This window comes from Clarias gariepinus, chromosome 3 (assembly GCF_024256425.1).
Source record: "Clarias gariepinus isolate MV-2021 ecotype Netherlands chromosome 3, CGAR_prim_01v2, whole genome shotgun sequence".
In the NCBI taxonomy this organism is placed as follows: domain Eukaryota; kingdom Metazoa; phylum Chordata; class Actinopteri; order Siluriformes; family Clariidae; genus Clarias; species Clarias gariepinus.
The window spans coordinates 21,132,941-21,160,733 of record NC_071102.1 but is presented as its reverse complement, the minus strand read 5'-3'; the positions used below and the strand labels follow the sequence as shown (position 1 = coordinate 21,160,733).

The 27,793-nt window shown below is 39.3% G+C and overlaps 2 protein-coding genes across 4 annotated transcripts; one reads left to right on the top strand and one right to left on the bottom strand.

Moving 5' to 3' along the window:
- Nucleotides 1-865: 865 nt before the first annotated feature.
- atad5a (ATPase family AAA domain containing 5a) lies at nt 866-17,647 on the bottom strand. Its single transcript, XM_053493168.1, has 23 exons — nt 17,306-17,647; nt 17,051-17,121; nt 14,291-16,026; nt 14,123-14,201; nt 13,293-13,451; nt 13,064-13,202; nt 12,874-12,925; nt 12,610-12,791; nt 12,355-12,503; nt 10,967-11,114; nt 10,523-10,843; nt 10,306-10,402; nt 10,127-10,209; nt 9,872-10,011; nt 8,819-8,990; nt 7,228-7,404; nt 6,945-7,154; nt 6,803-6,867; nt 6,536-6,716; nt 6,297-6,454; nt 4,382-5,223; nt 2,716-2,874; nt 866-1,451 (listed from the first exon to the last, which is right to left on the bottom strand). The coding sequence occupies exons 2-23, from the start codon at nt 17,102-17,104 to the stop codon at nt 1,373-1,375; spliced, it is 5,382 nt and encodes a 1,793-aa protein (XP_053349143.1). The 5' UTR covers nt 17,105-17,121; nt 17,306-17,647; the 3' UTR covers nt 866-1,372.
- A 349-nt stretch (nt 17,648-17,996) lies between these two features.
- On the top strand, nt 17,997-27,793 carry prpsap2 (phosphoribosyl pyrophosphate synthetase-associated protein 2). 3 transcript variants are annotated; one of them, XM_053492596.1, is made up of 11 exons: nt 17,997-18,085; nt 20,496-20,656; nt 22,989-23,041; nt 23,398-23,464; nt 23,952-24,124; nt 24,217-24,332; nt 24,570-24,625; nt 24,713-24,861; nt 25,010-25,080; nt 25,183-25,329; nt 26,716-27,793. In XM_053492596.1, the coding sequence occupies exons 2-11, from the start codon at nt 20,574-20,576 to the stop codon at nt 26,872-26,874; spliced, it is 1,074 nt and encodes a 357-aa protein (XP_053348571.1). In that variant the 5' UTR covers nt 17,997-18,085; nt 20,496-20,573; the 3' UTR covers nt 26,875-27,793. The 3 variants fall into 3 exon arrangements, with proteins under 3 accessions (XP_053348571.1, XP_053348570.1, XP_053348572.1); XM_053492595.1 differs by having other exon boundaries at nt 18,020-18,085; nt 20,427-20,656; XM_053492597.1 differs by lacking the exon at nt 20,496-20,656 and having other exon boundaries at nt 18,022-18,085.

Genomic DNA, 27,793 nt, shown 5'->3' with positions numbered 1-27,793 from the left:
GATTGCCCTTCAACAGACTGGCACCATCTTCAGGGTGTACCCTGCCTCGTGCCCTAAGTCTCCTGGGATAGGCTCCAGGCCCCCTGTGACCCTGAATACAGGATTAAGTGGTATAGATGATGAGTAAGTAAGTGAGCGAATGATTTCATTAAGTGTTTAAATAACCTCCCATAACACTCATTCACCACATTTCTTCCTCAAAGATGATGGGTCATCATTACGCTAGGGTTTAATAATGCATTTTACAGCTCTTAAAATAATTTTAGTAGTTTCAGCAAACTCAAGTGTTTTCTTTGCTTGATGCAGGCCAATTAGTGGACCCTTCTGAAACATCTTAGTCACGACCACATGATGTGTCTTCTGACATGATTGTGTAAGAAATAAGAAGCTCCGCCCTGAATCAGTTAGGGTTAAAACACTTGTTACAGCTGAAACGTATTAATCACTGCATTAATGATCCAATGGCATTTTTTTTTTTTTTTGGGCCAGCATACAAGATATGGTGCAAATGTTAAATTTAACCTGAATTTACCCTAAAATAAACCACTGGAAGGAAACCCGGAGAAAACCCACCATGCACAGGGGGGAAATATGCAAACGCCATGCACACAGACAGACCCGAAGCCACTGTCTTAACCACTCAGTCACCGTGCAGCCAAAATAAGACGCGGTAAGGCTTTTAAAATAGACGCCAAAAACTGAGCTCACTAGAGTCAGGAGGCATTTCTGCTCGACACGGTGACCACAGTGAAGGGTTACAACTACACTTCCTTGGAGTAAGAGAACTACACAGAAGTAGAGTCAAATTGAAACCTGGGCAAAAAAAATCTAAAATAAAATAAAGATCTTGAGATACATATCGGATTGTAAAAATATGAACATTTATTGTTTCACTTCAGACACATTAAATAAAGCCATACTTGTGAACATTAATACTAATCAATCAAGAGATGTAAAATTGTATGTATAGAAAACCGATAACAGCAAGTTGAATTTTAGTGCCTGATATAAATTTGAAGTTAGTGATGAAGTCACACACACACACACACACACACACACACACACACACACACACACACACACACACACACACAAACTTCTCCAAGAACAATATTCAGTGTTATATACATTTTGAGTGGAAACATGTTTTCTGACAAAGTTGTAAGTACAAATTTATTACTTGATAAAACACACTACATGATAAAAGTACGAAATATTACTCTCTTTTACAGAGTCAGATGTGTAAAACAAAACAAAAAAAAAAAAAAGCAAATCCACCAACATGAAGCACCATACTTGCTGTCAGGGTATATAATATTACTGTACAAATGCATATTAAATCAGCTGCCACAGCACAGGGTGATGGACCGATTCAAGGGAATTCTGACGCCAGGTGCAGGAGCGCGCTTTTGGGCAGATCGAGGTGAATACCGTCGAGGTAGTGCATGAACCTAGGAAGATAAACAAACATTTAAACTTATTTAAACAAACAATTTACACACATTTAGATAGACATTAAAACATGGCCATAAAATTATACAACTCCTCTCTGTCGCTCAAACACTACGTGGATATTCACTAACAGTAACAGTAAGACAATAGGACAATAATAATTACCTGTATTAATAATATGATAGTTGCAATATTACATTTACATAAACATATTAGATTACTGTGCAATATTTACAAATGCTCTTGGGTTATATTTAGTGTGCAATAATGTCATAATGGCATATTTATTGTATTAATTTAAGGTATTCAAAAGTTTATTGTGCAATATGGTTCTAGGACTCTATGCAATACAGTACTTACAGTTTTACTTACTGTATTCATTTAAAGTATTTGAGTTTAGTGTGCAATATGGTACTTACTGTTTTTATTAATTAATTTATTTTTTGTTTTTTCCCCCCCGATTTTCTCCCTAATTTATTTGTCTCCAATTCCTCCCAGTCACTAGGGGGCTCCCATGTTAGGGATACTACTACCACTCAGTCAGGAGGACCAAAGATGCCAGGCGACCACATCTTTTCGAACCGTTAGGGACGAAGTAACACACTCTGAGGACAGCACTATCTGCTCCTTCAGCTTGCGTGAGCTCACAGGCGCCCCTGATTGGCTGTGATTAATGTGGGAGCACGAAGTACTCCTCATCCCTCCTCTCTGAGAGAACTCGGCCAATCAGCTCTCTCTAGGCCTCCGGCTGCGAGAGGTTACAGCATCACCCGGGAATTAAACTTGCGATCTCCGGATGATAGGGCGAGCACTTTACCACTCACCAGTTATTTATTACTTTATAGAATAAGCATTTTCCCTCTGGGATTAATAATGTTCTCTGAGCCTTGAAAAACCACCAGCTATTCTTTGGTATAAGTTTAAATCTAAAAAAAAAAAAAAAACAACAACAACCCAATTTAGAAACTCACACTCTCCTTCCCCCCTGCACCTCCTCACACCCAGTCTGTGCCATTACCCAAGGGTGTGAAGCATTTAAAATAGACACACAAGTGACGCTTCTGAAGCTCACGCATTTTAGGTTCGAGAGTAGAGATGCAAGGCTCACATCCTGTCTTTCAACATCTCTAAAGACACGCCAGGGCTTTACAACGGCTATTAAAGCATTGCTTGTGTCTGGGTGTGCCTATGACTAATAATAGTGTTCGACAGAGTATTCATCCTGCTGAGATGAATAATGCTCAGATATCTCGAGAACGTTACCTGCGTTTAACCTTGCACTGCTCCCTCAGTGTTTCTGATCTGCAGATGGTGCGCAGAGACGGCAGGTAGTCCACGGTAGCGGCCACTCTGTTCCCCTGCGTGCTGAAAGATTGGCTGGTGAGGATGGTGTTTATTACTTCCCTTCGCGCGTCAATCACCCTGGAACATAAACATAATCAGGTAGAATGAAATGATGTGCAGGAGTTTAAAGAAACACCAAAGCTTCAATTTTTGTAGAAAAACATTGAGAAAAGCTTAAAAGGGTTAAACTGGCTTTAATGCTCTTTAATAGACTTGTTGGCTGTGGTGCAAGTGCAGTTTAGTGAAATTTTATTTCATTAATTATAAACCATAATTAAAAAGTTTTCAGCTAAAAACGGATCATTATTATTTACAGTGATAATCTGGCAATTGTACAAAAACAAAAACTCAAATTTAATGCATTTAAAGTTCTCTATAGGAACATAAAAAGTGTAGCTACAAAGTCAGCTCAGTCGATCTCGCTAATCATCGTTTACAGACTTCCAGGTGCTGTATTCTGAATTTTTAAATTTCCGTTGTTTTACATATTAAATGGGTTTGGATGAAACTTTTCAGTTAAAACTGATTTCTCATTAGGCCTACAAAAATAAATAAATATACTGAACAAAAATATAAACGCAACACTTTTGTTTTTGCTCCCATTTTTAATGAGAGGAACTCAAAGATCTGAAACATTTCTACATAAACAAAATAACAATATCTCTCAAATATTGTTCACAAATCTGTCAAAATCCGTTACGATGAAGAACTGGAGTCAAGTCGAGACCCCAATGAGGACGACGAGCATGCAGATGAGACGGTTTCTGACAGTTTGTGCAGAAATTCTTTGGTTATGCACTCCGATTGTTTCAGCAGCTGTCCGAGTGGCTGGTCTCAGGCGATCATGGAGGTGAACATGCTCAATGTGGAGGCCCTAGGCTGGTGTGGTTACACGTGGTCTGCGGTTGTGAGGCCAGTTGGATGTACTGCCAAATTCTCTGAAACACCTTTGGAGACGGCTTATGGTAGAGAAATGAACATTCAATTCACGAGCAACAGCTTTGGTGGACATTCCTGCTGTCAGCATGCCAATTGCACGCTCCCTTAAAACTTGCGACATCTGTGGAATTGTGCTGTGAGATTCAACTGAACCTTTCAAAGTGGCCTTTTACAGATGGCCAGTCTAAGGCACACCTGTGCAATAATCATTCTGTCTAATCAGCATCTTGATATGGCACACCTGTGAGGTGGGATGGATTATCTCGGCAAAGGAGAAGTGCTCACTATCACAGATTTTGACAGATTTGTGAATATTTGAAAGATATGGTTATTTTGTTTATGTAGAAAATGTTTCAGATCTTCGAGTTCATCTCATAAAAAATGGGAGCAAAAACAAAAGTGTTGCGTTTATATTTTTGTTCAGTATAAAATAAAATTTCCAGACTGTGGATTAAATACTTTCCTTATTCTGTATGGTCCAGTTTTATCTGTAGACCATGACATGCGTTTCTACACACCCCTGGTTATCTCAAAACAGGAAGCTGACAAGCCCAAAGGTAACATGCATTACATCCTTCTCTGAATAGAAAATAAATAAATAAATAAATAAATCTCCCACTCAATCACTCAGCTGTTTTGTGCTCACCTGGGTTCGAGGAATTTGCTGGGACAGAGTCTGAACCTCTGCCTGTGCGAGGATACGGGAAGGGTAAGCTCTTCCACCGTCTCCGTCCTCACCGGCTCGTCGAACTCTTGGACTTTATCCCAGGTTTCGGCGATCCCTGCCTTACACTGATAAAAACTCAGACTCCCTATCAAAGCTTGGATTTCTTCCGAGTCGAACCCACACGTACGACTTCCACACTCCAGACGAACATCATCGGTCATTCCGCACTTCACCTCCGCAGCCCCCACCCCGCTCAAGTCATGCGGTTTACACGGCCCCTCTGCTTGACGAGTCTCATGATGCAGAGACGAGTCCAGGAATGACATGTGGTCCAAGTACTCAGCTAGGGAGCTCAAGCACCGTGACACGGACTGACTCTTTTTTTTCTCAGCTTCAGACAACTCCACTCTCATTCTCACAGCTTTGGATGCTGGTGGATCCTGAGCAGCCTGATCCTGTGCTGGTTTTGCGTCAGACCCAGGTTTGGGCAGAGATAGAAACTCATCCTCTGATTCCGAATCGGACTGAAGAGCACCTTTATTGTCTATGTTCAGCTGCTTCTTCCGCCTCATTCGAGAGGACACTTTGAGAGGGCTTGCGTCATCAGAAGGCTCTACTTGCTCGATCACGTTAGCGTATCTGGCCACGGGCTGTGGTTCTGTGCCTGATGGCAGTCGTTGTTTGCTAACAGGTTCTGGCAACAGACGAATGGGCAGAGGCAGCAACACTTCCAGGTTTGAGTAGAGTAGATCCACGCCTCTCTTTTTAGCTTCTGAGAGAAGGTCAAAGCGTCTCGTTCTGTCCACAGACGAAGGTTCACCCTGAAACATGACAGGTACGAAGTGTTTGAAGTGCAAAAGAGATCAAACAGACATTTCTAGATTATCTTAAAAAATAAAATAAAAAGAGGGGGGGGGGGTAGAGACGACGACGACGACAAATGGAATTTACTTGTGTTGCAGCAACAGGTCATAAAACTCACGATTCGAGTCGTATCATGGATTCAATACAACTTTTCTTTTCGTTGATTTCATACAGAATGGATTTCAAAGAACACTAAACAAAAATTTAGTTGCGAGCAGCGATGAGCGGGCCCAAGCAACCCCGGATACTAATACCATTATGATATCATTTTTATAAAAAGGAGGATTTTTATGTCTAGACCTTAAAAAAAGCCTGAGATAATGCTGGGGGGGGGGGGTCGTATAGAGGAGTGGATCAAAATTCATAATTTCTTTCTTTCATATTTGTACAGCTAGATTTTTCTTTATATTATGTATTTGTGCAGCTAGGTTTTCTAATATTTTATATTTCGTCTTCTTTAGATATATTTTTCTTTCCTTAGCTAAAGTTATTTTCTCTATTTTATTTATTTTATTCCATATTTATTTCCCATTAATAATCTTTTTATTTTTAAGCTTAAGGGCGGTCGTTTAAGCATGTCACTGCATACCGTACTGTGAATGACTGTGCATGTTTCAATTTTGATCTGTTGAGTGAGCAAGTGTTGGATTATATTCCCCCGGTAATCTGGCTACTTTTTCCATCATCATGGGCAGGTAATAAAAATTTGGCAGGTTTTGGTGAAACAAAATAGGTGCATATAGCTAACTGCATACAGTATGAGTTCTAAGACTGAGATTATTTAAGTTATACTTTTTTTTTTTTTGTAGTGTGGAAGCTTTCATCCCTGTCTAGGCAGGATTTTGTCTGTGATCTGGCAACCCTGACAGCATCTGAATGGAGTTTTAATGAGAAGAACTAAACATCTGTGAATGTGAAAATTTCCACTGAGAAATGAGCCCCAAATATAACATCATATCGCATCAGTAAAACTGTATTTCGAGCTAACATTAAACCATGGGAAGCGATCGGCTTTAACATTAGAGTTTACCTTTAACAATTCCTCCACTCCTTTTTCTCTCTGGATGTTCAGGAGGCCCAAAACAGACTCTGTGCATCCAACATGACAGCGTGGCACACCGTCACTAACACCATCAGCTACACATTCCACTTTAGCAGCCTCTTTCTTGATCTCACGCTCAGACATTCCTAATCAAAGGAGAAACCAGTCATGTGGTCATTTGTCACACTGCACATTTGAATGCTGTTTCCTGACCCACGTGTACTCACCTGACTGTAATACAGGTCGTGTCACCTGGCGTCCTCCTCCGCTGCGCGCCCAGAACTGCAGGTGCAGGAGGCTCTGTCGGATGTCACGTCTGTTCCAGTGCAGCAAACATGACAAGTCCCACGTGTCTGTCCTCACGTTTTCAGCGAGACACAGCAGCTGCAGGTAGCTCGCAACATCCACCTAGAACATGAAGGAGCCATTAACAACACAACGTTCATCGTCACAGTAGTGATTCTGGAAAATCCTTCAAGAAGAAATTAGCTTACCGAGGAGGGAGACTTGAAATAGATCTCGTCAAAGTAGCCATCAAACATTGCACTAAATGTAGGATCTGAAAAAAAACGTCTCGACAGGGTAACTAATTATATTCCATCAAATATCCAAATCGGGCTCTGTTTGAGCACTCACCACTGGTTGTTAGGATGACGGGTCTTTTCGTGGTCGTCATGAACGTTTTAACTGCAGCCAGAAATCCAGAATCGTCATCGAATATCACATCAACTTCTTCGAACAAGATGAGAGATGTTGCACTTCTCTTGCTCTGGTCCTCAGACGAGGCTTTAGTCTCCTGACTCTTGTGCTCAGCTTGACTGACTTTGCCAGATGTCTTGTTACAGCCTTTTCAACAAAAAAGGTTTTTTAAGCAAGACGTTTTTCCTGTCTGCGTGTATGACCTGAATGAAACGCTTACCTGTTTGAGCCTTTTTATCTTGATTAGAGTCATCTTTGCCTGGAAGCTTTCCACCCATTTTAAAGAAACTGGCCAATGATTTCGGCGCCAAGCTTCCTTTCTTTGATGTAGCACCTCGAGGGGACTGCGGTGGCTTCCTGGGTGAGGACACAACTCGTCTAGGAGAGTTCACCTTCCCTGTAAGAGATTTAAAAAAAAAAAAAAAAAGAAAATTACTGAAATTAAGTAACACAGGAATCTCAATTAGGAATAACACCTCAAGCCAAACAGTTCCAAGTAAAATTCGAGTAGTTTTTGTGTTCTGTTTCAGGAGCACATTCATAAGTCGGATTTGTCGGATTGTAAGTCCAACAAAGTAAATCTCATATGCCTTTGACATAAATATACAATCTAAAACATACCAATTCACTTAACTAAATCTCTGCCCCCTTTCCCCACTCTGCCATCATGTGGCCAAAAACCATAACCACACCTAAGAAAATGAATCTCACACAAATGTAACAGTGTTTTCTCTGTGCCTTTAAATTCCAAAATTAGAATTATTCATCATCAGGACAGTGTTATAGGGTGGCCATTTTTTATCATCGTGCTCCTGGACTGATTTATTGCAACCGATAATGCCGACTTATTTCTCCTGCTCCCACCAGTCTCAAATAAAACAGTTAAAAAAAATAATTCTGTGTGTATGTCTGTCTGTGCAGCCAGATTATGTCACAGCATCACGCAAAACTGTCTGGACTGGATGTAATGAAACTTTTGCAGTACTTCGATATACGCCTGAAGTTTAACCTGCACCATAAGTGAAATCAAAATGTTGAGTAAAAGCAATGTTATATACAGTTGTGTGTCGGATTTTATAATCTACTTTAAAATAAGCTACTGATGCACTACTTGCTCAATGTAAACAAACACCTGCCCCAATAGATATCAGTTAGTAAAGCTAAACTGAATAGTTTTACTGGGATTAATTAATATTTTAACTATAAGTGAAAATGATAAGTGAATTTTAACTTGCTGAAGTCATTTTAAGACAAAACTTCATATTTATCAGATTTTTGTTTTCCATATCTCATCTGTGATTCACGCTCCGATTACCGAACCAGGAGTGTATTTGACTGGCAAGGAAAGAAGCGCACCTTAGCATAAACAAACTTTTCTGCATCCTCCCTTTTACACTGATTGTAATAAGAAGTAATGACAGCAGATTCCAAACTTTGTTTTTACTGGATACATTTTGTACAATTTCCTAATATTTAGCCAACAATCCAGTGGAAACCAATACCATATAATATCACACTAAACAAAATCTTGTACAATTACAGTAAACAAAAAAATTATAAAAAAATCACGGTGTTCAATCTTTGTTGCAGACAGACATGTACGTGGGCTTTAACCCGAAATAATAATATCACTGATTACACTATTAAAGGTCATCAGATTATTTTTAGCTTTACCCTCTTAACCATTTCTACAGACGCTTTTTTTTTTCCACCTATGACACATACTAACACTAGTATAACATGTATAGCACATTAGTTTTTCTGAGACTAAAGCTAATTTACTAAATTTGGATTAAGTAGCATCCACTTACTGGGTGAAGAGCCAGGTCTGGTCGCGAGACTGCTGGCGCTGTAGCTGTTGAAGTAAGTAGGTTTATGAGCATTGACCCCCTGGATGTCCACTTGATGAGACTGGGTGGCCTCTTTCAATTGGGACAAGATCTGACGGCCACTACGCTGAGAGGAACAATTGACCTCAAACACCTAGGATAGGAGATTAAATTAGGGAAAAAATAAATGTACATCATAATAATTAGAGTTGTTAAAGTGTCATGATTTCATCATCTGGGGCGGAGTGCATGGCTGAACATCTACACACCGCTGACATTTACAAAGTGCAGATTTACACACGGATCAGCCATAACATTATGCCTAATATTAAACCTAATATTCTCAATATTAAGGTCCCTGCCTAATGTACTGTAGGTTTCTGTGAGTAGGTCATTATCTAGCCAGTTATGTGAAAAAGTATTTGCCCGCACCCAAATGTTATCTTTTTGTTTATGCAAATTAGTCACACTTATATAATTCTTTAATTGATTCTTTTAATATTACACAATGATAACCCGAGTAAATACAAAATGCAGTTTTTAAATGATGATTTCATTTAATAAGGGAAAAAAAAATCTGTTCAAACCTGCCTGGCCCTGTGGAAAAAAAAGTAATCCCCCCCATAGGAGAGATGGCAATAATAACTGTCTGTACCACCCTCTGCAGGCACCAAATGTAGTCAGGGAATTTTGTCCCACTTTTCTTTCTTTGCATAATTGTTTTAATTCAGCCACATTGGAATGTTTTCAATCATGAACAGCCTGTTCAAGGATCTCAATTGGATTCAACTCAGGATTTTGACTAGACCACTTTTTTTTTTTTTTGGCCATTCAGAGGTGGACTTGCTGCTGTGTTTCGTATCATTGTCCTTCTGTATGTCCTTCAGGATTTTCTGGTAGATCTCAGATTGCAAAGTCGTCCAGGTCATTGACTGTTGGTCATGATGTTCTTTTCACTTATATTAATCAATATGAAACGTCTAAACAACGTGCTTGTGAAGTAAATATACAACCTTAGAAATACTTGACACACACCTTGAAGCCCAGCTCCTGAGCGCAGGCGTATACGGCAGCCGTTTTGCCGACTCCAGTGGGGCCCGTGATGAGCAGCGTGTTACACAGCATGTCCTCTGCGTCCTCCAGCCCCTCGCTACTGTCACCTCCTAACCAGGAGTCTAAAACACAAAGCATGCGGTTCAATCATTAACTTACCGACGTACTGTGGACACGTCAATCTTATTTTAAGATGTCTCAAGAAATAACTGCAACGTTAGTATTATTATTATTTACCGTTACTGTCATCTTCGTGCTTTTTCTCCTGTTGCTTTCTTCTCTCTTCTCGGTCAGCCCTGAGTTTCCATTCCTTCAGCCAACTAGTTATCAAAACAATAAAAGAATATCAGTGATGTACGTTTGTGATTTACAGTATTTGTGGGGAAAAAAAGAAAAAAAGATCAATAATCCTGAACCTGTGCAACTTCCTGACAGAAGCCGTGTTTCCAATGACGTCACTCGAATGCTGTGGCTGGTACTTCTCAGTCCAGGGCATGTCTTCAGTAATACAATCTGGGAAAATGATAACCAGAAAACAATAAACAATGACTAAATAAAACTCAAAAGAAAGAATTAATGACAGATTGACAGTAGCAGTTTGAGTAACTAAAAAGAACAATTATGAAATATTACATGAAGAAATATGTGTTTCCGAAGTCGGTGAGTCGAGTACAATAACATCGTCACACTGCTTCTTGTCCTGTGTGGCTTTGGGCTCGTCTTCCGTCCCCTGTTTGTTTCTCTGCGATCGTCTCGTCCGTCCTAAGCTGCGTGTCCCCCCATTCTCAGACTCCGGGCTGTCCACAATAACTATGGTCTCCTGCTCCTTGTTAGCCGACTTCTGTTTCTTGGCTAGCTTTCCCGCTCTCCCTCCCTCATCCACACGCTTACGCTTTCCTCCGATGCACTCAGTCAGGCCCGCAGGGGGTGCGGTTTTAGACCCGCACTCAGGTTCTAAGGATGTTAATCATTACGTTATAAATAAACATTTTTTTTTTATCCTAAATGTTTCTTTAGCGAGTCTTAACAAGCAAAATAAACACAAATCAAAATAAGAGAGTGGTGGGACTTTCTTACCCACGACAGCAGCCTGTAAATATTCATCACGTCTTTTTAGGAATCGAGTAAAAAATCTCTGGGCAGGGAAAGAGGGATTGGACGTGCGGATTTCCTCTAACAATCGCTCTCTGACCGGCTCCGTGAAATGATCTCGCCTCCCAGAAACCTGGGAAGTTCATCACAGTAAGAGGAGTTATAGCAACCAAAAATCTAATATATATATATATATATATACACAAAATTTACACACATTTAAGGAAAAGTAAACTTGTATACTATAAATATTTTAATACTAAAATTTATTGCTATACATTATATATTGATATACATGATAATATTATTAATATGACATACATCATAGTATTTTACTTTGTCTGAAGTGTGTATAAATTTTTGGGGCTGACTCCGTGTATATACTGCCATCACTGACTGGAATTGTTTTTATAAATTATTATTTAAAATGTATATATCTTTGCGTTTGAGGTAGTAATATGTTGCAGTTCCTCCATTATCCTACAGGTGTTGTACTCTTAAATATTCACACATTGGCAGCGAGCACAGCATCCTGTGTGAGGGGAGCGAATTATTTGCCAACTTCGTTTAGAATTGTAATGAAATCCCGAAGGAATCGTAATACGATTCGAATCACCAACCGTGTATCGTGGTATTATGATACATAAAACAACACACATGGCCTTAGTTAATCAGCCTTTAGGCATAAAGTGGGCCTTTTTGGAACAGTTTTTGGAAGAACAGTATTGAGACCAAAACTGAGCTCTGCTGCAGTTCATTTAGAGTCACCAGCCTCAGAAATCACCAATTAACAACCAGCACCTCAGATTAGAGCTGTTATGAAGCTTTACAGAGCAGAAGTAACAGATATACATCTCAATATCAACTGTTCATTATTGTTATTGTGTATTTTAAATAAACGCCTTCAGCATTGTTTTACAGTGTAGAAATAAAAAAAATTATAATAAATCTGGAACAACCATGGAGTTAGAAGGTGTGTCTAAAATTTTTGTCTGGTAGTGTTTATGAATGGGACAGGAATCACCAGGAATGTACCGAAACAATATCACAATACTTAGGTACTAATTGTGCATCACGATTTCATAAACATCCCAATTAACAGAATTTGTTAATATTCTAAATAACCGTAGCAAATTATTTGCTACTATCACATAGTATGCTGTGCTGGGTGAGCAAATTAGATCACTGCACCATCTGCAGGATTACAGAGGAACTGCAACTTTTTGCAAAACATATAGTTTAAAAATCCTTTTTTTTAGAAGGGAGGGGGGGGGGATTTTAGAGCCAGTGACCAACCATTCATTGTGTTATCTAGCATACTGTTTAAACATTTCTCAAAATAACAACTGATTTCAACTCCAGACACCTCCTACCTCCTCTCTGCAGGTTCTCTGAGCAGGAGCGGTGAGGTGGACTGGACGGTCCTCCAAGGACACAAATGGAACAGATGGTAAATAGTAACACTCTTTCAGGCAAGCCAAGAATGAATTTTCAGGCCAGGGAAGAGTCCACATAGAGCAGTCTGTGTACAGCAACAATAAAGCAAACATGTACAATTAATAATAGTAATGATAATTAGACTGAGTGTACAGGAGTGTGTGTGTGTGTGTGTGTGTGCGCGCGCTCACCCAGGGGTCTCTGCTGCACATGGAGCACAGACTGGAATGAGGAACAGGCCTGAGAGTACGCCTCTTTGTTAGCTGCTATCTTAGCAATTTGCTTTTTGAAAGACTCAGGCAGGCCACTTTTCAGGAACTCCCTCTTGGCACGGAACTGCTCGTCATCTTGAGAGTTCTCTGAACCCTCACGGCTGTAAAGGTGATGTTTAATTTAAAAGGTTTATATATGTATAATAAACAATTAAACTTTTTTTTTCCTTCCTGAAGTACTACCTGCTGTCATCAAGTATTGAGATGATTGCTGAAGATCTCTGGGCTTTTCGTTCTACAAGCATGGAGGAAGAAAGTTTAGAAGCTTTAAAGTGCAAAAGCAACCAACTGAACAATTAAAACAAGCTGTTAAATTGCTATAGAAAATCCTAAAATTAAGTTTTTATAATTTATTGTTTTAACAATGCGTTACCTGGACCGTTCTTCAATGCCTTGTTCTGAGGCAAATTTTTGCCTAAAACATCATTTAGACTACGAAGTTTTTTCCGATTGGAGGCACTTTCTCGACTCATGGCAGTGCTTAGACCGCCCTCCAAGAACACGACAGAGTCCTGAAAAACATTATTAAAGACATAAAAATGATACAAGTTATAATCTACACAACCTAAACTTGCACATAAGCATGATGAAAAAAGCCTCACCTCGTCCTCGTAGTAACTGATTTTGGTGGATTCTCTGCTCCTCGTGGAGCGTCGCACAGCCGGCTTCTCCTCCGCAGCGGCCTGCTTGCTATTCTGAAGTGCTTTGGCTTTCTGCACCAACTTTTTAGCCTGTTTTCTTTTCTTTAGTGAATTTGATTCCTGTTTTTTGTTTTTAAAGAAGGTATGATATTATGATCAACAATACTACCTTAATACAAGAAAGTAGAATAATCTGTATGAAAGCTTTCCAAACGTACAAGTAGTCCCCCACTTATGAACAAGTCCTGTTCCGGGAGCACGTACATAATTCAAATTTGTTTTTAAGTCCGACAAAGTGAGTCTTATATGACTGACACGAAAATACAATGTAAAGCAGACCAATCCCCTTGACTAAATTTCTGTCCCCTTTCCCCACACTGCCATCATGTGGCCAAAAACCGTAACCACGCCTCTGGAATTGGTTGGAAAATCTTACATGTGAAATGTAACAGTGTTGTCTCTGCACCTTTAAATCGAAACGGATTTTTCCCCCATCTGCACAGCTTTACAGGACAGATATTTTCTATCATCGTGCCCTGGACTGAGTCATTGAAACCCGCACTTATTTCTCCCACACCCTCACACATTTTATACATTTACTCTGAAAATATTGTATATAATTGGAAATATTGGTATCTGTTTTTGTACGATACATGTGAGCTACTTCAACAATTTGTTCACATCTACGAATGTTCGTAGAATCGTGGTCCGACCGTATCTGTGGAAATTCGTAACGGGAATGTTCGTAAGTCAGGGACTACCTGTATTAATGGGGAAAAAAGCTAAATTACCTGCACTGAAAGAGAACTTGATATTCCACGATCTTCAGTTTTGAGAGCAGAAGAATGAAGCACCCTGGTGAATCTCATTCTGCGTGATAAAACATGAACAGACAAAATTATTTTTAATATACTTAGATAAGTATATCATGACATCAGACACAAGTGGCTAGAGCGTACCTGATGGGACTTCCTCTCTTAGTAAGAGGAGAGAGCATCTCAGCCCTATAAACGTTCTTTTTGTGCTTTCGAGACTTCGGAATGGAAACCTGTACTACGTCGTCCTGGGTCGCCGCGGTTGATTCTGCCTTCTCGCGGCTTCTCGTCTTGCGTGGTGAGGGATTCCTCTCAGGATCCGGAGCTGCCTGTGTGCGCATCTGATCTCTGGTGGACCTTCTAAGCTCCCTGACGCTTTTTCCGTCATCGGGGGACTCACTCTTGTTCTCGGTCTCTGTCAGAGTAGGAACTTCGTCTCGCTTTGGATTAAGAGCGACTTCTTCGGTCTGGTCCGTCTGCTTGTCCTTTACAGATTTTCTACCTCGTTTCTTCCCAACACCTTTAACCTGTTTTTGCTCTGGAGCCTCTTCTGGCACTGTCAAATCAAGAACGGTGTCTTCGGTGGAAGCAGTGACGGTGGCTTTCGTTTCAGGTTTTGCCGCCTCAGCTGCGTTTTCTTTAGCCGGCTTGGATTTGCTCGGGCCCTTGCCGGGTTTAACTTTCGATCCGTCCAGAGAAGGCTGCTTGAAGGCGTTCATGAACTGTTTCCTTTCTTCTTGCGTGCTTTTAGGAGTGGAGCTGGATTCCACCACGGCAAGCTCCAGATCCTCTTCAAGAAGTACGACGTTCGATTTTCTCTTAAGGTCAGGCAGGATGTCCGCGATCACCTGCGCAGTATCAGAGGATGCCTTTTCGCCATCCTTTAACCGGGTCTGATTTTTATTCCTAGTGAAGATCGAAGCCATTTTCAACTTAGGGCCTTTCACGGACTCGTGATCAGGGGAGATGGGATGCACTTCAGCTTGGACCGTAAGGGTTCTCGGTGAAACAGCTGCTATCGGATCGCTGCAAGACTTCGTTTCAGTGCAAGAGCTTTCTGGATCATGGGTGTCAACCTTGGAAGAATCAGCAGCAACGTCGTCTTCATTTCCCATCTGGCTCTGTAAAAATTCTTCAAAGGACACGGTAACGGTGCTGGAGTTCAACACAGAGGTTTCGTCCACGTTGACCTCCATACTGGCGTCATGCAGGGACCGCTCGTGCTCGGCGCTGCACGTTTCACTTTGACTGACTCTGGCTTTTCTGCCTCTCCTCGTTGCAGACTTTGTTGTTCTAGCCCCGTCTTCTTGAGATGATGCGTTCTCGTTCGTAACGCCATCATGTCTTGCTACATGATTCGGTAACCCGTCCATTATTGCTTTTTCGTCATCTTTAGCACTTAAAGGTCCTTCATCTAGGCAGAGTTCATCATTTAACTGAGACAACAAAACTGCAGTATCACTGCCAAGCAAAGACACTCCACCACCGTCTTCCTTTATTAACGATTCCGCCATGTTTTCCGACACACAGTAATCACCGAGCATACCCTCCTCCTCCTCCTCACCCTCCTCCTCCTCTAGCTTGTTTGGCTTTTCCTTGGCTTTCCTGGTCCGTTTCTGCCTCGGCGCTCTACTTTTTTTAGCTGGAACCTCATCACAAGCAGATGACCGAAGCTCTTTGAATTGAAGCGGACTGCACTTTTGGGACGAGGTAGTCTTTCCCTGAGCGGGCGGAGTTTTCCGGAAATAGTCTATGATGCTGTTCGATCGAGGCGGCGAGAAAGGTTTGTCCACAGGTTTGGGTAAAGGCAAGAAGTAGTTTGTGATGGTCTTAGTCATCGATGGCGACGGATCGTCCTCTTTTCTTAACTTCTTGCATGGCTGAGTTAGGAAAGAAAAAAAAGGAAAATAATTATATATTTATTTAATAATTATTTTATTCAATTTTAAAATTATTTTTCTATGAATGATATACAAGGGTAAGTCAAAAATAATCCGCACTCTGGATATAAATTTACTTAAAAAAAAGACAAAGACTTTTCCCATAATTTTCCCATATTGCTTTTTAATACACTTTGCCCGTCTGTCTACAAGCTTTCATATTGTGTTTAATCTGAGCTGCGAGCCACTAATGCACTGCTGTCTTCACTTCTTCATCTGTCTTCATCCTCGTATTCTGCTTCCACACGTGAAAGTCTGATGAAGTGAGATCAGGACTATAGTGAGGAGTTTTAACACCTCAGTGTCGACAGTGAGGGCAGAAGTGTGTGGATGTGCATCAAGATCACAACGCCCTCGGATATCAGTCCTCTGCGTTTAATCCAAAGTTTAGTCTTCAGCTCTTCAATAAGCATCTCACTGTAACGAGCACTGTTGATTGTTGAACCTTTTTTTCTGATAATGTTCCAATACTTCTGGCCCTTGGAGAATCACAGAAAACTGTAAGTGTTGATAAATTTTCCAGCTGATGGTCGACTTTTTAACTTTTTCCTCAGTCAGTGATTGAGAATGTTTTTGTTCCGTACTCTGCCGTTTACTCTCAGGCTCGTAGTGATGAATATGTGTCTTGTAACCAGTAATGATTCTTTTTTTGAAACTTTCACCTATCTTAGAGTATTCACCTCCACATTGTGTCCACAGATATCCAAACGCTTCTGTTTATGTTTTTCCGTAAGTTGTTTTGAATCACTGCACGCTATTCTTCTCCTGTGAAAATCACAAGTTTGGCATCTATTTCTACTTGCACCACAATCACAAATGAACTGATGTAAAATGTTCATACACACCGGCACAGCAGTGACTGGAAAGACAGCAACTGCCGTAAGATGCTTTAACATAACCAGAGTGTGGATACAGATTTTTTTTTTTTTTATTCACCCTTGTAATAATTAAAATAACGACAAACCTGGATGGGTTCGAAATCCTCAATAACAGGTGCCGTAGCAATGACTCCAGCCATTTCTCACGATTTGAGATCTAAATGATAAACAATGATAAAACACACCAAATCTTTACACAACAGCTTTACCTAACTAGCCGCTTAAAAATTATATAAATAAAAAAATATATATATTTCACCAATACTGCTAGTTAAGATTAACTACAAAAACAGGTCTACTGTAAAGTCATGTAACACAGACACAAAGATTAACACACTCACCTGAGGTTTTGCCTTAATATCACAGCATTGTCCAAAGTGTTTCCAAAAGTGCAGGCAACACAAGTCAAAACAAACTCATATCAGCTAAACTAACTAGTCTAATAGAACAATACTTATTGAAGTAACTCTAGCCAACTTGGATATCTCTCTGACTAGCTAACTATTCCTCAATAACAAAGGCTTACATGCTACAAAGCTGGCGAAACACACATGACACGCGTGTAAATACCCACACAAAAACGCTTAATCAAGTGAACACACCGGTAAAAAATAAAATATTTAAAGAGTTGAACAGTTTACTGTAAAAAAAAAAAAAAATACAAAAACTAAACCTGTTCCTGTTCCCGCAAATGGCGCCAAATATCAGAGACCGCTTTCACCGCGACAAATTGGCCAATCACAGCGCGTTTCGTCATTCCCTAAAGCGGAAGTTGCGTATTTTATTTTTGCTGTTTTAGCCATTGATGACTTTTAATCATTTAATCGCAAAGGTAAATTGTATATGGCATCTGTTCACAAGAAAAATAACAAACAATAAATAAGTGAATATTTACACCTTATTTAAATGATAATAAAGTATTATCATTTTAATAATTATATAAAAATGATCGTACCATCCACTGCATTACAATATTCTTTTTTTCTCCCCCTTTGGACCTTTATTTTGAAAAGCCGCTATGGTGGCGGCCATTACTTCTGCACGGTGCTGCTGGTTTGTTTTACTTGTGTGTCTGTCTGTGGCTAGTCTGCATTTGTGAGAAGGTACAAAGGCCAAAACTGGTAAGAGAATTTCATATAATTTTTTATAATATATAATACATTTAATTTATTTAGATTTAGATAATTGCTGTGACGTAAATTATTTATTTTCGCTGTTTATTCCTGTATATTTGCAGAAGGTGATGCTAACTTCATCTAGCATAGCTGCCCTGTCTGTGCTTGTGTATTTGAATAAAGTGGTGAGCTGGTTAACCAGCTGCTTGGAAAATATACTAGCTAATAATAATAATTAAAATAATACAAATAGACTGGAAAAAATTGAATAACGACATGTTGTAACAGAGACGCAATATTAATATCAAGATGCATATTTTAGTCAATATAATACATATTGAGGTGTTTAATAGCGAATAGTTTTAGATGTACCCTCAAATATGCGCTCGCTAATCATTTCTGTTCACTATATTTCTCGTGTAACTAAATTTATGCTTTTGGCAGGAAATTCAGGCAGGGTAGGATAAAAATGATGGAGCATCACGTGATTATTGCCGAAGCTCGATTTACGCAATTGCACGCGGCTTGCGTATAAATCACGTGATCACCCCATTTCAAACTGTTTTGTTATCCTATGTGAATTTTGCTTAGATTAAAATTAAGTAAATGTGTGTAGGGTGACACTTTAGGTGTCTTCTGTAAAGACTCTGATCATGCTGCCGTGCATTTCCGGCTTTATAGCGCTGTCTCAGACACGTCTCGGCTTCAAGTAGTAGAATAAGCAATAGTCACGTGACCGAGCACGTCTTTCGGAATAGTTCGGGGCTTTTCGGAAGTAAATTGTCCTTTACTTTATCGCTTTTTGTTATTGTATTTTATTTTTTAAATAAATTAAGTATATTGTATTACCCGTCGTTTTCCTACTTTCCTTAAATAAGGAAAAAACATAGACTATAAAGTCTTATAAACGCGAATCAATTTGTCATTGCTCGCTGTTACGTCATTTTCATGCGACATCAGTCAGTTTAACGTTAAACATCGTCGCGCATAGCAACGCTGAGTTAAACCCCTCAGTTTAAACATTACAAGGGTGCATCACGTGCTTTGATGTTTTAGCCTAAACAAGTCACAAAACGATTTTACTGAATTAAGTTTAATATTCAATGAATTTTTGTACACAGTTTGTATAACAATGTGAAATATGTTTTAAGATTATATTTTACCTCAAAGAACAGCAAAAAATGTATAATAATGTTAATGACTGTACATTTAAACAATTAATTAATGCGCCAAACCACAAAAAAAGTATTAAAATAAGAACACACTAATCTTCTTGAATTCAGAACTCTTCTAAACGATTCCGAGCTTGTCACTCAATTCTGAAAGGATCAGAGACACCCACTACCGAATGATTCGTAACGGCCTTCTTAGTCAAGCAACTAGGGGTTGTTATACAATTTAAAGACGAGATGTGTCTGAGATCACCTGGTTTACATGAATCTTTGGCAATAATCACATGATGTTCTGTCATTTTGTCCTAACCTGTCAGAATTTCCTACCAGTAGCAGAAATCTATAGTTACACAAGCAGTCCAGGCTGCTTTATCAATATGTCGAACCTGTAGTTTTGTGGTGTAGTAGCACTGCCACAGTTTAATGGGGGTAATATTTTCTGACACACAGTTGCACCTTGTGACGTTATATAATTTCACAAGTTAAGCCAATTACATCACTCTGGTTTGTGTGAATGGAGTTTGCATGTTCTTCCCGTGCTCGGTGGGTTTCCCCCCACAGTCCAAAGACGTATATATAAGGCTGTTTGGTATTCCCAAATTTCCGTAGTGTGAATACATCTTTTAAGATTATTAGTATTGTATTTGCTTTCTTTTATTATTTATTCACATTAGTGTTTGTTTTTATTTATGGACGGGTGAAGCATTTACACAAGCCCACACAAAAATAGTAAAGACTTGTGCGTAAGTAGTGCTGTTAATATCTGATCTAGATTAAAAGAGAATATTTTAATATGAAAAATATTTTTAAAGAAATTGTATGCTAAAATGGCAGACTGGTTCTCTTTACAGATAGCAGACTTTGTTCAGTTTCTTGGTCGCAATTTGAGTTTTAGGATGCTTTCCAAATTCCAAATAGTGTTAAATGTTTTTATCCCAAGCAGGGAAACGTTAAGCTTCAAATTCAAATTTTATTTGTCACATACACAGTCATACACAGTACGAGATGCAGTGAAATGCTTGAGATATTTCTCCTCTCCTGATAGATTTTGTCACTTCTGCTGTAAACCCATTAAAAGAACTTGGTAAAAATGCAGGGTTTTTTTTGTTTATTTTTCTTCCCTTGATATGTGCTTGTAACTATTGACAGTATGGTCTATATTATTCTTCCTACAGGACTTGACCAGAGATTCTTGCATGAGTGTGATGTTAAACTAACAGGTCTGCCTGTGATCCTGTTATTAGGAAGGGCTCAGCAGTGCCTGGGAGCCCAGGGAGCCACTGTCTGAGTCCCACGGGGTCATCACCAAGAAACCACTGACTATGAACGCCACAAAGGGAGGCCTGGTCATTTTCACGGCCAACTCCAACCCATCCAGCAGAGAGCTGGGTAAAAGGATTGCCGAGTAGGTTGCTGTTGCAGTAACTTCATTGTGTGTGTGGCTTTGCATTGTTATTTTGGGCTTGTGTATTGTATAACAGGCTTTAATAGTTGAAACGACCGCATATAAGGGTTGCATAAAGTCCCAGAACTGTCCCTGTTTGGGATTGAAACCTCAATCATAATGGTGAAGGAAAAAAGGCTAGAATTGTCACAGATTCTCTTGTATGCATGCAGTATATATTCAGTATGCAAACTGACATTAGGTATGCTTTACCATGAAAGAGGATGTGTGTCAGTTCGGGTGTGGTTTCCGGTTGTCATAGTCATCAAATCTGTTTTCTTGGTGATGTAAAAAAAGTAAATACACTTTTCTGGTTTTCTAATTGTATGTTTTTGTAGGAACTGTAGAAACAATATTGTCTTAAAAAAACACACAAAAATAGAGCTGTAAAAGATTACTTTAAAAATTAGGTAATCTTGTACAGTTTTTTTTTTTTTTTGTTGTTAGTTTTAGTTTTTTATAACCAAGCTGATTCTTAGTGAATTTATGCAATAAGAGAAGAGTCTTGCTTGTCCTATTCCATGTTTGCTTCAGTGTCATGGTTGTAGGGAAAAATATCCTGAAGATGCAGTGTGATGAATTTCTCTGCTTTCAGTTTTTTTATTTATTTATTTTACTTTTTTAATTAGCTAAAATCATCTCGGCTCATGACTAAGCTGTCATTTTGCTTCACGGGAGCTTGAAGCTTTCTACCTCTCATCTCCTGCTCAAATGTGGAAGTGTTTAGATAAACAAAGTTTGAACTTTCCATACTGTAATTTTTGCTTTTTCCAAATGCATAAACAGCTTCTTAGCCGACATTGTTCAGCAGATGCGCACAGAAACTATTTCACAGTTTCCCTAATCACGCCATCTTAAAATTCTGACACTAGACTAGTGCCTGGACGTTCTACATTTTATACAATTATAATTTCATGTCTGTTAGCACTAGTTTAGAATCCTGGTCAAAGCTATGTGGTATTAAAGAATAAGGGAAAAAAAGAAGAAGAAAAAAGAACTTTGATTTTTCCTCTTTACATCACTGAGTAACTTGATTGTGTTGCAATTGTCTGAAACAAAATCAATATTTTAATATGCATTCCACACATTTTGACCTTTGATAAACAGCACATGCTTCTAGTTGTGTATCTGATCCTTGTACGTCATTACAGAAGAGTGTGGTGAAGTATAGTCCATGTCACATATAGGCATATGCAAATAAACGCTGTAGAGCAGGGATGCCTGGAAGAGAGAGAGAAAGAAAAGAACAACCATAAAGCCCAGTGATTAGTGAAACAAATTCAGTATTTGTAGTGATGGCACTTTAAAGACCCAGGTAAAATGTGTGCACTTTTATGAGGATTGGCTGCTAAGTTTCCCCGAGCGTCCTGCAGAAGCAGCCACAGTTTTACTGAGGACTTTAACTTCTGTACCTGCTTCTGTTTTGCATACACAACCTGACGGTTTCTCCTTTGTTTGTTTGTGTTTTTTCTTTCTAAAAAGTGCTCGCTTATATAGTACCCTGCTTTCTTTTCTGGCATACAGCTTGTGTTTTTTTTTTTTTTTTTTTTTTCGGTAACTTTAAACTTTGATAGTTTTGTACTGTTATTAGAAAATCAGAAACACAGGATGTCTAAGACTTTTGTACAGTGATATGCTGTAAATCCACTGTATCGTTTGATATTAACCGCCATTCTTTAGAATGTCAATTGAGTTTTTGCAATTCAGGCAGGGTTTCTCTCCGATCCTTTATACATGAACAGGGGTTCTTCTTCGCCACATCACACACGTTTAACTAGAAGCTGAACTTCACTAACAACTGTACTCGGATTTTATCTCAAACCAGTCTTCCATTCTATTTTATTTTCATTTCTCTCACTTAATTTCTGGACCTTCTCTTGGCATCATTTGATTTTTTTCGGTGTGAAATAATTAAATGTAGAGTTTATGGAGAATTCTAACCACCATGCCACCCCACCCTGTAAATCTGGCAGACAATATGGTACATGTCAGATATATTTAACTGGGTACCTACTTGCTAGGATAGTCTTAAGAAGTTTTTTACTCAAGTCAGTCAAACACATTGAACTCTGTGACAAGGTTCCAGGGAAGAATGATTGGTTATGCTCAGTTACCTGGGGTTCGTAAAAGCAGTTATACAAGTAACAGGAATTAAAAGGGTTCAAAATGGTGGCTAAAAAGAAACTAAACCCTATTAATGTTACATTGTAATGGACCTGTGTTTCCTCTTTTTCTTTTTCCTTTTTCACCCCCTTTTTTTTTTTTTTTTTTTTTTGCCTCTGCTTGTGTACAGACGGTTGGGTGTGGAGCTTGGCAAGGTGCAGGTCTATCAGGAGGCAAACAGAGGTGAGACGACCAAGTGTTCCATATAGAAATCAGTAAAATAAAGCGGAGCTTAAAATCAGACGGACAATAATCCGATCAATGTGCTTTAACGTTGGTGTGAGTGCGTGCGAGTGTCTCTTTTTTGTGACCTGTTGTGTTTTGAGGCTGGTGTTCATTCCTTTCTGGAAAGTGCACAAAGAGCCAAATTTGTTGCCGGCACACTATACAAAGTTTTGATGCAAAAAGCTGTCTGTATTCGAATGAATTGCAACAGGTTTCTTTTAAACATTCACTGTTTATATTTTGAAGATGTTGCTTGGGTACCCGTTAAGCACAAAACAGCAGAAATTACAAATAATAATATTCTGTTTCATCAGAGACGCGGGTTCAGATCCAAGAGTCTGTGCGTGGAAAAGATGTCTTCATCATCCAGACTGTATCAAAGTAAGACATCTATCTATTCAAAACAAGTAAAAAGCCTCATCTCTACAGACAATAATACATGTTCAAGTCAAACTGGGACTTTTGATTGTACAGAATGGTTTGATCGAACAAGTTGCCGACTACGTTTTTTTTTTCTTTTTTCTTTTAACACGCTGAATGTTTACGGGAATGATAGCAGTGGGCTTTGAGCAACCTTGGCATGGACGTGGTTTCTTTTAAAATGTTTAAAACATTTGCACCATTCAGATGTTTTACTGTGGCAAAGAGTCTCATCACTGTACTGTAAGTTTTATGTTTTCAGGTTTATGCCCTCAATGGACTCAAAGTCCCGGTTTGACTTAAACGCCCTTTCTGCAAGGGTTAACTATTCTCAGCTGCACGTTTTGAAAGAAACATTGAATTTCCTTACTCGCAAAGAATGATAAAACTGTAGTATTAAATATTAAAATGTAAAAAGTTTTTCCCTTTTGTCCCCCCCCCTAACCAGAGACGTTAATACGACCATCATGGAGCTGCTCATTATGGTCTACGCCTGTAGGACCTCGTGTGCGCGGAACATCATCGGCGTCATTCCATACTTCCCTTACAGTAAACAGTGCAAAATGAGGAAAAGAGGCTCCATCGTCTCCAAACTGCTGGCCTCCATGATGTGTAAAGCAGGTAAAGCTGCAGGATTTGGACTTTACCGCAGTGTATACGATACACACTGCAACGCAACATTTTTTGCAGTCTGGCCTTGTTTTCCTGACCAGGTCTGACTCATCTCATCACCATGGATTTGCACCAGAAGGAAATCCAAGGTTTTTTTAACATTCCAGTAGACAACCTGCGAGCATCTCCGTTTCTGCTGCAGTACATTCAGGAAGAGGTGTGTAAAGCTGTAGACCTGAGCATCAGCAGCCCATACTTGCCCATTCTTGCTGCTGGTGATGCTCACGGCGCCTCAGGTTTATTTATTGCTTTATTTGTCGTGTCTAAAATTCAAGGCCAGATGCCACCTTCACAGGTTGTTTAGACTGCTTAAACTGACAACTGACCTTCATCCTGTTTCTGCCTCTTCCCCCTCTTTTTTTTTTTTTTTTTTTTTTTTTTGTTTAACACTCAGATCCCTGACTATAGAAACGCAGTAATTGTGGCCAAATCTCCATCTTCGGCTAAACGGTAATTTATGAACTTTTATGACTAAAATGATTCTATAGCAGTCGTGTAATAAACACACACTGACGTGTTTACCCTGTGCTCCGTTAGGGCGCAGTCATTCGCCGAAAGGCTCCGGCTGGGGATCGCCGTGATCCACGGCGAAGCACAGGACGCCGAGTCCGACCTCGTGGACGGACGACACTCTCCACCTACTGTCAAAAACATCGGCGCTATCCATCCCAGCCTGGAGATACCTCGTAAGCACTTCTGTTGAGCAACTCTGTGTTATTTTTAATAATTTCATTTAAACTCGAATAGTATATTTGCAATGTTGTGCGTCTTTTTTTATTTTATTTATTTATTTTATTTATTTATTTTTTTAAATTAATATTATCATCATCACAGTACTCATTCCAAAAGAAAAGCCTCCGATAACTGTAGTGGGAGACGTGGGAGGTCGGATCGCTATCATCGTGGTGAGATTTAAGACCGTCTAAAAGATTTTGGAACACATTGCCGACTTGGACCTGTTACTGCCGGCTGAAACATATGGTACGATGTTTCTTGTCATTTTGCAGGACGATATTATCGATGATGTGGACAGCTTCCTGGCAGCAGCCGAGACACTGAAGGAGCGAGGCGCTTATAAAATCTTCGTCATGGCCACTCATGGAATCCTGTCTTCTGACGCGCCACGTCTGATAGAGGAGTCCGCCATAGATGAGGTCTGGAGTCAGACTTAATTATGTAAACATGGAAAAAAAAACTAGCTTTGTTGCAAAAAATCAAGCAGTTTGTTTTTCTTTTCTAAAGAATAATCTATAGTATTCTTGTCGTTAGATTTTTGTATGCAAGATGAAAACAAAAAGTCAACGATTATTGAGAACTAATACTAAGGTTTCAAATTTTACAGCATCCTGAAAGGTCTTGTTTTTGTCTCGATTTTTAAGATTCGCAAATATTTTTTACAGGGATTTTAATTTTTTTTATTTGACACACGGGTAATGAGCAAGATAATGATGACTGCAGGATGTTTTTCAAAAAGAAAAGAGAAACATTAAAACAGTTTAACTTAATAACCTGAAGGTCGGAGCTGTTTTGCTCTCAAGTGTCATTTAGTGGACAGATGCTTTTATTAATCCCCCAGATGTACACTGATAAGCCATAACCCTACCACCACTGCAAGCTGAATGCAATAACATTGAGTCTTGGTTATATACCAGTAAACAGGTGACAGGACCATGGGCACACAAGGTTTGTTTATGCTTGTGTGGAGTAAAGGTCAGCCTGTCTGGTCCAATCCCACAGGAAAGCCAATGTAGCACAAACTCCTAAAAAAAACTTAATGATAGAAAGGTATCAGGACACTCAGTGCATCACAGCATGCAAACAAAGAGTTCAAGGAAGCTGCTCTGGCTTACAAATTCCCCAGATCAGACACCCAAATATCTCCATCTGTGGGATCCATGGATCTAATAATAATATCTTGTCAGAAATCACAGGACACATTCAGAGGTCTGGTGGAGTCATGCCTCAAGGGGTCAGAGCTGTTTTGGTACCACAAGGAGAACATAAATCCTTGGTGGTTTTAATGTTATGGCTGGTCGATGTATACAAGATATGCAAGCAAGTCTCTAAACTATAGCGATCGCGTAGCAGCTGCGTGGTGAAAGTGAGGTGCAGTCCGGGAGCACGATAGCTATCCTGATGGTGAATAATCCTAATTTCAGAAAATTCTCAACGAAGCAGTCCACAGTCTAATACATTGGAAAACAGCTTTGAGACAAAATGGCATCCGTGATTTAAAGGCGCAGAGACAACACTGTTAGATTTCACTGTGAGGTTCATTTCTTTAGGCGCTATAGGTTAATTTCTATAGTTTTTGGCCACATGATGGCAGTGTGGGGAAAGGGGACAGAGATTTAGTCAAGTGGATTGGTATGCTTTACCTTATAAATTCTTGTCAAAGGCTCACTTTGTCTGGTTTAAGAACAAATCTGACTTAGGAACGTGCTCCCGGAACGAAACTCATTCGTAGGTAGGGGACTTAATGTATAGTTTCCACCTTAAGTCTGATCTCTCAAATTGTTTGACTCTCGCCCCCTCTGCAGGTGGTCGTCACAAACACCATCCCACACGAGATCCAGAAACTGCAGTGTCCCAAGATCAAGACAGTCGACATCAGCATGATCCTGTCCGAAGCGATTCGCCGCATTCACAATGGAGAGTCCATGTCTTACCTGTTCCGCAACATAGGCATGGACGATTGACGGCTTCATCCCCTCCCGCTTCATCACTGCCAGTTGTCATGTGCACAAAATCCTTCTTCTTTTCTCACATTACCCAGTTCTAGTGGCCAAAACTATTTAAATTTTTCCTTCTGTACATTTAAAATGTGCTCAAAGGCCATTCCATTTAGTTTTTTTTTTTTTTTTGTACAACGCATTTATTTTTTCTTTATTTATTTCTCCTTTTTTTTTGTGTGCAAACCCTGTACACTGCAGTGTGGTTTTGAGAGAGGTTTGAAAAAGGGCAAATTCACGACTAGTTGTTTTGGATGATTTGTTGTAGTAATTTAAGGAGGGGGAAAAAACACTGGCTGTTTTTTTTTGTTTTTTTGTTTTTTGTATGTTGTTTAAATTTAATGCCAATTTGTACTTTATGTATTTTACCATAGGGTTGATTGTAATTAGAATGGCCAATCAGGGTTAAAGTGCTTTCTTGTGTCACATAATTGACAGTCATATTTATTGACTCTCTTCGGGGAGGAAGACTTCTTGTACACGGCCAAAATTAACAAATATGTACACGACGATTAGCGGCATTAGCACTACTATGCCAAATAATTGCCTCATGACTTGTGTAATCACTGTGCTACTGGATACTGAATTTGTGTAGTTTATTGGGCAAATTCTTTAAAAACGTTGACGCTCAAACTAATATTTTTCGACTGACCTTTTAATGTGTAAAATTTGATTGTCGCTTGAACTAGAGGTAAACTGTCGGGTAGAAATATTTTTCATGCTAAAATGTTTAATTTCAGCATATAAAGTCCATTCGCTTTATTAGCTCGAAGTCCATATAAACGAACTTGCTTCAAAACAAATACTTCACATTATCAATTTTTGCTTGACTTTAAATTTTTCCTTTGACTTGATGATATAATAATAAATGTCACTGTTTGATTAA

Bases quoted from the DNA above. Each gene is read 5' to 3' on its own strand.
- atad5a (XM_053493168.1), bottom strand. From the start codon at position 17,104: ATGGCTGGAGTCATTGCTACGGCACCTGTTATTGAGGATTTCGAACCC. The intron at 6,717-6,802 runs GTAAGCTAATTT...TTCATGTTCTAG, and splicing joins ATTTCAAGTCTCCCTCCTCG to GTGGATGTTGCGAGCTACCT. The intron at 1,452-2,715 runs GTAACGTTCTCG...TTATCTTCCTAG, and splicing joins CAGTGCAAGGTTAAACGCAG to GTTCATGCACTACCTCGACG.
- prpsap2 (XM_053492596.1), top strand. From the start codon at position 20,574: ATGAACGCCACAAAGGGAGGCCTGGTCATTTTCACGGCCAACTCCAAC. The intron at 23,042-23,397 runs GTGAGACGACCA...CTGTTTCATCAG, and splicing joins CTATCAGGAGGCAAACAGAG to AGACGCGGGTTCAGATCCAA. The intron at 24,626-24,712 runs GTAATTTATGAA...GTGCTCCGTTAG, and splicing joins TCTCCATCTTCGGCTAAACG to GGCGCAGTCATTCGCCGAAA.